Source organism: Simochromis diagramma, unplaced genomic scaffold (assembly GCF_900408965.1).
Source record: "Simochromis diagramma unplaced genomic scaffold, fSimDia1.1 OVJJ01000421.1, whole genome shotgun sequence".
In the NCBI taxonomy this organism is placed as follows: Eukaryota; Metazoa; Chordata; class Actinopteri; order Cichliformes; family Cichlidae; genus Simochromis; species Simochromis diagramma.
The window spans coordinates 3,066,069-3,076,941 of record NW_024387250.1 but is presented as its reverse complement, the minus strand read 5'-3'; the positions used below and the strand labels follow the sequence as shown (position 1 = coordinate 3,076,941).

At 40.0% G+C, this 10,873-nt stretch overlaps 1 protein-coding gene across 1 annotated transcript; it reads left to right on the top strand.

Annotated features, from left to right (window-relative positions):
• Nucleotides 1-94: 94 nt before the first annotated feature.
• On the top strand, nucleotides 95-8,620 carry LOC120715101 (protein scribble homolog). Its single transcript, XM_040001917.1, has 7 exons — nucleotides 95-2,989; nucleotides 3,238-3,480; nucleotides 3,665-3,754; nucleotides 4,004-4,081; nucleotides 5,172-5,444; nucleotides 5,592-5,690; nucleotides 7,112-8,620. Exons 1-7 carry the CDS (start codon nucleotides 2,972-2,974, stop codon nucleotides 7,262-7,264), a joined length of 954 nt encoding a protein of 317 aa, XP_039857851.1. The 5' UTR covers nucleotides 95-2,971; the 3' UTR covers nucleotides 7,265-8,620.
• The last annotated feature ends 2,253 nt before the right edge of the window (nucleotides 8,621-10,873 follow it).

The following is a 10,873-nucleotide window of genomic DNA, read 5'->3' as shown; positions in this document are numbered from 1 at the left end:
CATTAGTCACCCTGTATAATTCAGATTACAATTTAATATTTTCTTCTTCTTCTTTTTTTTTTTTTTTAATTGAAATACATTTGGTGGGATCTATCTCCCTGTCCAAAAATAATATATTTTCAAAGTAAGCTTAGAGTGGACCCGTCTCATTTTGAATTAAAACCTTTCTTGGCCCTTTCACGCTTGTTCTGTTTGTCTGGAAGTGCATGATATTTCTGTAATGCTTTGCAGGCATGACTTGTTTATCCTGCATGTGCTGCATGTTGTTTTGCTGCTGGCATGCTTCCACTTCAATGCATATATGTTTTAAAACGTTTAAGGGAATGCTGAATCATCATGTAACACAAAGTCAGGTAAACTTGGGGGGGATATCAGCCTGTCTAGTTTATACACTAGTCTAAGATTTATAAACTACTTTGAATCCATTTCATACTTTGGTTCAAATGAAAGTGACGTCAGGTGACCTGGAGAGGCAACAAGAATATAACCCCCATTAGGTAATGTCTTTGTAGGTGGTGGCCACAGATCATTTCTCTCCTTATCCCCACTGGACCGATGTTTCTTCAGTTTTGCTTTCTGTGAATGCCCTCACCATGACGGATAGCGTGATATGGTACCTGCAGCCCAGTCATGGTGCACAGATAGACCAGCTCTTTCAGGATGGCATATATGTTGCAAGAAGGTTTAGTGTGTCTCCTGGCACAATCTCAACACTGTAGAAGAGGCAACAGAAGACAAGCTATATACAAGAACACCTGGACAGGGGCCATGGAAGGGATCAACCCAGCAGCAGGACCGGTATCTACTCGTACAAGAAGAGGACAGCTTCACGTCTCTTCACGTTGCACAGGTCCTTGTACAGTGACAAGGACACCAGAAAAAAGCACATCTAGAGAAAAATCTGTCAGGAGGGTAAAGAGTGTCTCTGGTGTCCCTCAAGGGTCAGTGCTGGGACCATTTACGATTTATCTCCTCTGTCTCTGAAATGACTTTCATCATTTTGGTGTACAGTTTCATTTTTATATTGATGACTCTTTTTCTACAAAACCAAGAACCTCTCTTTCCTCCCCCTTTTCTTATCTCCATTACCTCAATCAGACCAAACTCAGTGACAATAAAATGCAAGTTTTTACAAAATTACGCCCTTTTGTTGTCTCTATAGATGGATGTCAGGTCCACAGTGTCAAAAGTCTTGGAATCATCTTGGACAATACTCTCTCCACTACTGCCCACATCAGTAATGCCTAATTCCACCTATGTAGCATTTCTAGACTACACCCTTTTCTCTCTGAACACAGCACACAAGTCCCCCCCCCCCCCCCCCCAAACCTCTCCTTAATCCATTTCAAATGGTACAGAACTCAGCATGAGTCATCACCCTCATCAAGTCTATTACACCTATTCATATCCAGCTTCACTGACTCCCTATTCCTCAGTGTATCCAGTACAAGATTTCTCTTCTTACTTTTCTCCTCCTTTCCAAGGCACTTAGCACTCCTGTAACTTTTAGACCTCATTCCTCACATCCCTTCCAGCAGCTTCAGCTGCTCTTCTGATTGCTGCTCACTTCAGGCATCATGGGTGCCTTTAACTGTGCTGCACCTTTGCATCTGATTGCCACTTCACCTTTGTCAGCTAGACTCTATGACGTAATTCAAATCGAAACTCAAAAACAATAACTATTTTGTTTTATGTTTTAAGTTCATATTATTTGTGTCTTTAAGTGTCTTTCACGGTTGTTCATGTTTTAATATTTTGTTATAAGGTGACCTTGAGTGCTTTGAACAGCACCAAAAAATGGATGTATAATTATTGTTATTAGGGGGAGAGCAATAGTCTGTGGACAGCACATATGGATCCGCCATGGCCTGCAAAACCATCCTCTTTTTCGAGGTGTTGTCCTGTTTTTGGCTCTTGAGTATAGCTGTTGTCACTTTCATTTGCACCAACGGAGGTGAAAGAGATTCACAATGGTTTGTTTCCTAATTAAATAGATTGACATCCTTGAAGTTTGACTGACTTCATGCTATATTGAGATGACAAAGTGTTGTCTTAATTTATTTTGAGCAGTGTATATACAGTATATATAGTGTTCTCCAGTCCACACCCAAACACAGTGAAACTGGAGCTACAGATCAAAGGGGCACACGTATGTATTGATCTGTTATCTTAGTTCGAGGCATCAAAAAGTAAGCTAGTACTCATGCACTTTTAAATTGGATCAAACATTTAAAGACAAGTGTACTAGCCTTGGTACTGAAAGAAGTTTTAATCTTTTTTTGTGAGTTATTAAAAAGCTTTCACTGGTCCTGACCTGTTTGTATTGATACGTTTAGCACTGCCTCAAGTGACCTTCTACTGTTTTAAAGTATGGGCTCCATAAGTGAGACCAATGTGTTTAAAGCATGTCATCATTCTTTACTCCTTCTTTGCCTTGCTTCAGTCATACAGTCATGGGAAGGAAAAATTGTGGCAAAAATTAGAGAAAGAAAGATGAATTCAGCTTTTGTCTTTGTGGCTCTTCAGAGCTTTAAAACTATGTAAGGGAAAAGGTACTGCAGTAGGATACTGACTGTTTTGATGTACTGTGGTGCACAAAATCCTAATGGTCTCTCCTAGCAAGCATTAACATTGTCCCAGGACCAGAATGGCAACCAAGTTGGTCCTTTGCTACAGACAACTGTACATTTGCATTCAAGGTTTACTTAACCCTGAGCCATCATTGTCATTAGATCGTTTCTACAAAACATCTCATTGACTTTCAAATTTTCAGCAGCAGGCACTGTCTTCTGACCAACTCCAGGAGTGTAGAAATCCTCATACTAACCAGCCCCTCAGGACCACTTCAAAAACCTGGGTCATCCCAGGCTTCAGCTGGGTGGCAAGCAGAGAGCGTCTACAGGAGGAATCTCAGGTGCTGCCACCCAGTGACAGTGTGTGCAGTCGCTTCACAGAGGAGGACGGAAAGGAAATGAAACAACCCGAGGAGGTTTGTTGTCCAGCCTAGATATCTCAATCAGATGATATTGCTTAATTTGTTATCTCTTAAAGCTTCTCTGCTCCCCTTCTTCACCAATTAAAGATTTTACATCCTGTGCCAAGAAACTTTCGTAACTGGAGATTTCATTCTTCTAATAATCAGTGTCTTTCATAAGCCCAGTGAATAAAATTTAAATGTTGTCATCTATATATGTCACAGAAAGCCAGTAAAACCATGAAATTATTTCTTATCACCAGGCTGGAGTGGGCGAGCTGTCAGAGTGTGATGCCTTACCTCGTCTGTTTCGCCACCAGAGAGTTGAAACCCAAGAGTGCAGGAAATTTCAGCATCACAAAGCTCTTATTAAAGTGGGCTCTTTTCCCCATGGAGACCCCGTCCACAGCATAAACATCCCATCCATCACAGTGCATCAGAAATCTTCTGTGGTGACCGAGAAGTCCCTTCTTCAGGAATCATTCATCTCCCAAGTGCCATTAAGAGTAACTTCAGTCTTTCTTAAATGTCACATTGCATCTGCAGGATTACTGTAGTCGCTGCAGAGAAGTGTGTTCATTCTGTTAAATTGTTACTAATTGATTTTAACTATACCAGGGAGTGTTGCTCCATCAGGCCTCAAATTACAGGATTTTAGCCTTTTAACTCTAACAAAACTATTTCCTTTAGTTACAGATCAAAGTGTCTGGTCAGAGGGGTAGTTTGGGAATCAGCATAGCTGGTGGAAAGGGCTCACTGCCTTACAAAGATCACGATGAGGTGAGTGCTGGTGGAGAAGCGTCGGGTATTGCTCAATCTCTTGCAACACTGTACATTTATAGCGCATCGTTTGGCTGCCTGACTGAAGATGAGGAGAAGCAGCTGCCGAGGTTCTCATGGATTTGCTGGTTTTAGTCAAACTCGTATAGATCTGTGTGCAACTTGAAGAGATTACCCAGTCACAAAAGGCTTTCGTTACATACTTAAACAATAATTTCATCCAAGGTTATTGTGTCTGTTTCTTTTCAGGGCATTTTTATTTCCAGAGTAACTGCAGGGGGGCCATCTGAAAAGGCTGGAATCCATGTTGGAGACAGACTGCTGGAGGTATTTGTAATAATTATTAATAACTTCTGATTTAATCAATATGTGCAAAGGTCTTGAGCCACCTCTCGTTTCTTCATATTTTGCTTCCAAGCAGCCTTTTTAAAAGTGGTCAAGCAATAATTCTCCAGGCTTTCTGAAGGTCTTTTCAAAGTTTTTCTTTCCCACATTTTCAGCCCTGTACCTGAACATTTTCAGTTGTATCCACTTTGTTACAAGCCGCCACACACACACACACACACACACACACACACACACACACACACACACACACACACACACACACACACACACACACACACACACACACACACACACACACACTTCTTTAGTTGATTCTACAAAAAAATGTCCAAAATTATAGTATATAAGTTGGCATATCTCTGTATGTTGTCTGACAGTCGTGTCCTTAAGAAATAGGAATAATCCAGCTAAGAAGATGGATCTGGTCCTTCAGTTGATCCATCCAAATTTCACTGAAGCATATCAGTGAATGGATGGCTGTGAAGAAACCATTCCTAAGGAACATTCAGCTCCTTCAAACGCTTGGAGAACTATTCCTGAAGACTACTTAAAGACATGAAAAGATAAGCTTGCCTAAGAAATTTCAGACTCCTTTGAAGATCAAAGGTACATGCCAAATATTTTGATTTAATTTTTACCTTTAATATGGCAGAGTACCGTATTTACAAGTTTCAGTAAATTGCTACACCTTTTTCTCATTTTCCTATAGCCAATTATAAAGAAAGCAGTGTTGGCTCAAGACATCCACACAGTACTGTATGTGCAAGTTTGTGAAATGTGAGTGAATTTAAATAACACACAGAGATAAAACTCAGGTACTTCCCATTGATGTTCCTCTTCTGACCAGTGGAGGGCATCATAAGACTAACAGAGGAGACAATCACTGCTGTGAGAAACAGAAAACCGCAATTAAGAAGTGAATATCTACCTTTAGACATACTATTTCAGTACTTATGGTGTGTGTGTGTGTGTGTGTATGTGAGAGAGAGAGAGTGAGAATTTCTCTCCTCTGACTCATGCTCCTAGTTTCATTGCTCCTCAAAGTGTAATGTGACCATCACCCTCCCAGGTCAATGGCATCAGCATGCAGGGGGCGACCCACCATGAAGCGGTCAGCGCCCTCAGGAATGCTGGGAGTTGCATCAAGATGAAAGTGCTCAGAGAGAGGCTTCTACCTCGAGTGGTGCGTGACCTGGATGTGTCTCAGGATCCTCGGGACGTGGCTGGACGGCAGCTGTGCAGCCAGCACGGCGGAGGCCGGAGTAAACAGCTCAAGCTGCAGAGCGCAGAAGACTGTGTATCCAAGAAGATTGAGGCGGTTGTGTGCAATGGCAACGGCATTGTGGGTGGTTTACAAATATATATTATATAGCATACAAAACACACTTTTCCCCCACCTGCCATGTGTGGATTAAACCTTCAGGAAACAGCACTCCTTGAGTAATTCTTTTACACCTCTTCCCAATTTGCTCTGTTTCTCTTGTTTCAGTCTGATTTGGAGAGTGATCTGAAAAGGACTGTGTCTGAGCTGGTGGCGGAGGCTTTAACAAAAAACGATTTCCTAGCAGGGGGGAAACAGACGATGACAGTAAGAAGATTTCTTATCCTTCCTTCTGAAATAAAGCCTATTGTCATTATTTTTCAGGGAAATCTTAGTGTCTTGAGACACATTAGGAAAAGCTGAAACTGCCCCACAAGTAAAAATATTGTATTAACAAAAACATCACAAGAAAAATAATTTTTTTTCAGTAATGTCTTAATGACAAATGACAAAATCTTTTGTGGAAAAACTAAATACATGACCGGCCTTAGACACTAGTTTTGTGCTCTTAGGAGAAATGGCTTTTTTGTCCTTATTTTTATCATAAACACAGAGGTCACATTCTAGTAATGCATCTGGTCTCCATCCTGTTGAAAGCTTCATTTGATTTTAACTGTCACGCAGATGGACTCACATTATATTCAATCACTCTTTGATAAGAGGCAGCTTACTGTGTGCAAGCTGCCCAGTCGCAGAAGCAGCTAAGCAACCTCCCAAACCATCAAATTTCCACTGTTCTGAGCTTCCCAGTCGTTAGAACTTTTCTTATGAAAAGCTGTTTTTTTATCTGCTGAGAGCACGTCTGCTGCGACCGTTGCTGCTTAATTTGCCTATTCTGGTCAGACATACTCATTAGTAAGCTAATATTTCTGCTCTGTTGCTCTTTTTGTACAGCAAAGGCTTCTTCCTTGTGTGCCTGCAACATATTTTCTTTAAATTGTAGCGCGATGGTTGCAAGACTTACCTGCAGATCTTGGAGGCTTCCTTTTGCAACTAGAGACTGTGTGTGTGAGCTGAATGTCCTAGGGCAAACTATCTTGGCAATATTAGCAGTCATTAAAAACCTGCATCACTTGTTGATGATGTTTTTTCATTGTGTAAAGACTTTCAAACAAATTGACTTGCCAGATGTATGCACAACCATGAAGGCTTTGGGGAAAATGCTTAACATTTGGCATAATGACACCAAACACTTCAACAGAAAGCAGAATGCAAGAATCGGAGAAACCATATTCCACCCGTCTCTCGCTAAGGTAGTGCTGATATTGGACACCTAATTTGGAACTCCTGACTCTAATCTTAATGGATTTGAGGATGTGCACTTAAATAAACCTTTGATTGGATTTTTTTCAGTTGGATTTTGCTCAAAATTATTGCTTCGTGTTTATGAGAGCCAAGAATAAATTTTTAGTGTACTTTCTCAATTAAAAACAAACAAACAAATAATAAGAAAATGGTTGCAGGGTGTAAATATTTTATGTCTTGGCCGTGAGTAAGTCTCAGTCAATTGATCAAGTAAAAAATGGGACATCATCATTTTTCCACCTGAGTTTAAAAGAATGTCCTGTCTTCTGGAGTAGTAGATACTACTATTCTTCTGAGACTTCAGCGTCTTCACATCATATCACCTGATAGCTTGCCTCTTTCCTTACTCCATCTTGTTTCCTTCTCTAACAATCATGTGGCAGATCCCCCGGATCATCCTCACTCATCCCTCTACCTCAGATGAGGATGTGGAGCTCTTGACACAAAGCCCCTGCAGAGAACTGCTACGTGACTTTGAGTGTCCTGGCAAACGAGTGCACGCTGACCGCTGCAACAGTGCTGTCTGTCTGCCCTGACCACAGATTGGTGCTGCAGAGATGCAGGACACAGACTGTTACTCTCCAGCTGTTTGTTTTATTTCAGTACTGAAGCTTCACTGATGTTACTGTGTAGTCTAGGTTTGAAACAGACTGTTGGATTGTGGTTTTTACTGTCACTGCAAAGCTTGTTTGCCTGTCAGTTTCAACTGCTGCTGATAGTGTTTAATATTTTTAAAGCTTTAAATGCTTATTAGAAATGTTTGTTTTTTTTCATGCAAAGCTGAATTAAGACGACTGTACAGCTCTGCAAAGTCCACATAAAATACAGGTTGGAATGTCAAATGTGATCACTTAAACAGCGAATGATTGCTGGATACCTCTGCTTCACACCACGGAGTGTAAGTAATGGACGTAGAGGCACACAGTGTCTCCGCCCATGACGGTGTGAAGCCCTTAAACCTTTTATAGCCCACGTTGTGATAAAATGCTACATGGATGAACAGAGTGCACAGCAGGGAGTCTGAATCCCACAGAGACCTGAGACTGACTGAACTCCGCTTCTCATCTTCACACACCTGCTGTATGAGCAAAACGCACACTTGTGAGATTATACGCAGAGCTGAGGGAGAGAACGGACACATCGCAGGAGGAATCTGCAATCTCGCTTCCACAGCCCTACAATGTTCGGACCGTAAATGCATAATTACATCGTGTTACTTTCTCAATAAAAAGCAGCAATATCAATATTCCAAGAGGCTTTTATCTGAGTCGCAGGAGGCGTGTTTACTTGTGCAAATGTAAGATTGCACAATGCTGCTGTTTCTGTTTTCACTCTTCCTTTGCTCACAAAAAACTGTCTGCTTCTTTAACATATGGTAGTGATGACTCCTGGGTGATATTCCTTTAGGGATACAACCTGTTTGGAAAGCACATCCAGTGTGCGAAATTCAATTCAGAGTCTATTACTTGAAACTGTCTCAAGAGGCGTTTGTGTAAATTCGCAGAAGGAGATGAGGAGGATGAACATGGATTTGGAGGACTAGATAATAAACTGTGAATCTGGGAAGATTGTCACAGGGCATATGTTTTCATAAGTGCCTTTACTGTAGGAAACATAAATTCCTTTGACAATGTCAGATTTACTGCAGTGATTTTTAGTCTTCAAATAATGAAAAATGGTACATCACGGGATGGTTTTCTGATTTTACTGAATTGTCAAATCTGTATTTATTCATTTACACAAACACAAACTTCCCTGCTCAGAGCTTTAACTTTCCACTTTAAGTGCTTTCTTTTTACCATGCACACAGCTGGATGATATATAAAGTCCTCTGTCATTCTGTTACATGGTGCGATGAGTCCTATCTTTAAGTAAACATTGCTAAGACAAAAGATATGATTGCTTATTCATGAAAGGAGTGCGTTCAATCTCGGACCAATTATTAAATCAAAAGTAGACAATGAAGCAAACTGTGGAGCTGTGTGCAAAAACAGGCCACCGGCATCTGTAGTGCTTGAGGAAACTTATTTATGTCCACAGAGTGGAAACAATGACGATCTTATATTTGTGTTTTTTGTGTTTTTATTGAGGCTATTTTATATTGTTCCTTGGTATCATGGCTTGGATGCTTACCTTTTAAGAACAGCAGCTCACACAGAATAAAATTGTTGAATAGTCTAACAGGCTGATTGGTGAACCACAGCTGAATCCAGCATCCCTGTGTGCTCTGCAGGTGACTGGTTGGATTATTTTTTTAGATTAATTTTAGTTTTTTTAAAAAAAAAGATTTTATTTAACAACTCCCATCCTTTGCATAATATGTTTCATGTTTGTAATCCCAAAGTGTAGAACAACACGATCTAAAAATTGCTTTGTTTCAGCTGCCATCACTAAGGCGACTTTAGGTTTACGTGATTCAGGATAGCTTTGAACCTTGGAGAGTTATTTCTTTTTTTAGCCTTATGTATACCGTATATATATATATATAGGTATATTATATACTTATTGCTTTCATAACAGGCACATATTACCTAACTGCAGACTTGTTGCCTTACAGGCTATGTCTAAAGACACATCTTTACAGTTAATATAGTCATATTAGTTATATTAGTTCTTATTAGTTGAATTAGCTGGCAAGCTTTTTCCGATATATTTTGCCAACAATTATCATTTTGACAGCAAAAATAACATTTCTGGATAAAAATGACATACTAATTAGTACTAAACCAGTAACTGCCCATTTTTACCCAAGTCTTGATGTTTAACTCTGTCAAACTATGTTTATCACTTGACCATAAGGCAAAACAAAATAATCTGAAATGCAGTAGTTTTAAAAATGCATAAACATTTTTGAATATTAAACTTATACATTTTGAGACACACAATCAAACTATGGCGTTATTTTTCTGCCACTATTCTGAGCGCACTTAAAAAATTTTTTTGCAGGTGCAAGTGTTGCATTTTGAGAAGAAATTTATTTTGAGCGAAGAAAAGCTAAATTTGAGTGAACAAAATTCATTGCTGCGGGCAAAAAATGTATTTCAGTGTTTGCTATTGTCCACACACACACACACACACACACACACACACACACACACACACACACACAATAGCAGCCCCTATCGCTCAGTTTTTGCATTGGCGCTTGCTCGCAATGTGTTGCTTGCGCTCTCAACACTTCTGCCCGTGAGCGTTCAACTCTTTCTGTACACTGTTATATTTGTGCCACAAAACCAATCAATCACAGACTTACGGAAGAGGATTAGGGCCACTGGAAAAAACATCTGAGAAAAAAGTCAGAATTCTGACTTTTTTCTCAGAATTCTGAAAAAAAATAATTTTGATGAAAAAGTCAGAATTCTGACTTTTTTCTCAGAATTCAGGAAAAGAAGAAAAAAAAAAACTTGCCCACTTTTTTCCCCCAGTGGCCCTAATCCTCTTCCGTACAGACTTGGATGCAACTAATCTGATTGGCTGTTTTGGTCTCCAATCAGCTCGAAATGACGAAATGCAATATCCCAGAATGCATTTCGTTCACAACTCAAATGAGGTAAAATAAATTTCGTCTCAAAAAGCAACACTTGCACCTGCAATTTCTTTTTTTACGTGCGCTCAGAATAGTGGCAGAAAAATAAGGCCATATTAAACACCATTTGTAAAATTTACAAGACATTTCGCTTAAGTCCAGACAACATTTACTGTTCTTGAGCTCATTCATTCATGTGTAACATGAACCAGTGGGAAGGGAGACGCCTCCACAGGCTAGAAAATCTTATTCATACATTTTTTTCCACAACCTCGACTGAGAAGGAGCCCAAATTTGTGAAAGCTTCAAAGACGTCAAAACGCTAAAACACAGTTTTCTTGTCTGCTATCCAGTTCCATCCGCGCGCATTCATAATGTTACAGAGTAATGAACAACTGAACACGCATGTCTCAGCTGGGTCCATCATTAGCACATGTGGAAGCTTTTTGCAGGGAAGACCTTTTTGCTTGTGTTTCAACTATTGTGCCGTCATAATCAGCATCCCTTAGTGGCTTCAAGAGAAGAAGAATCCAGTGCTGTTTGTTTGGATTAGCCATGATTTTTTAAATTTTCTTTTACTATTTATCTCCTCCACATAGTGCAAAAGACTGCAACCACT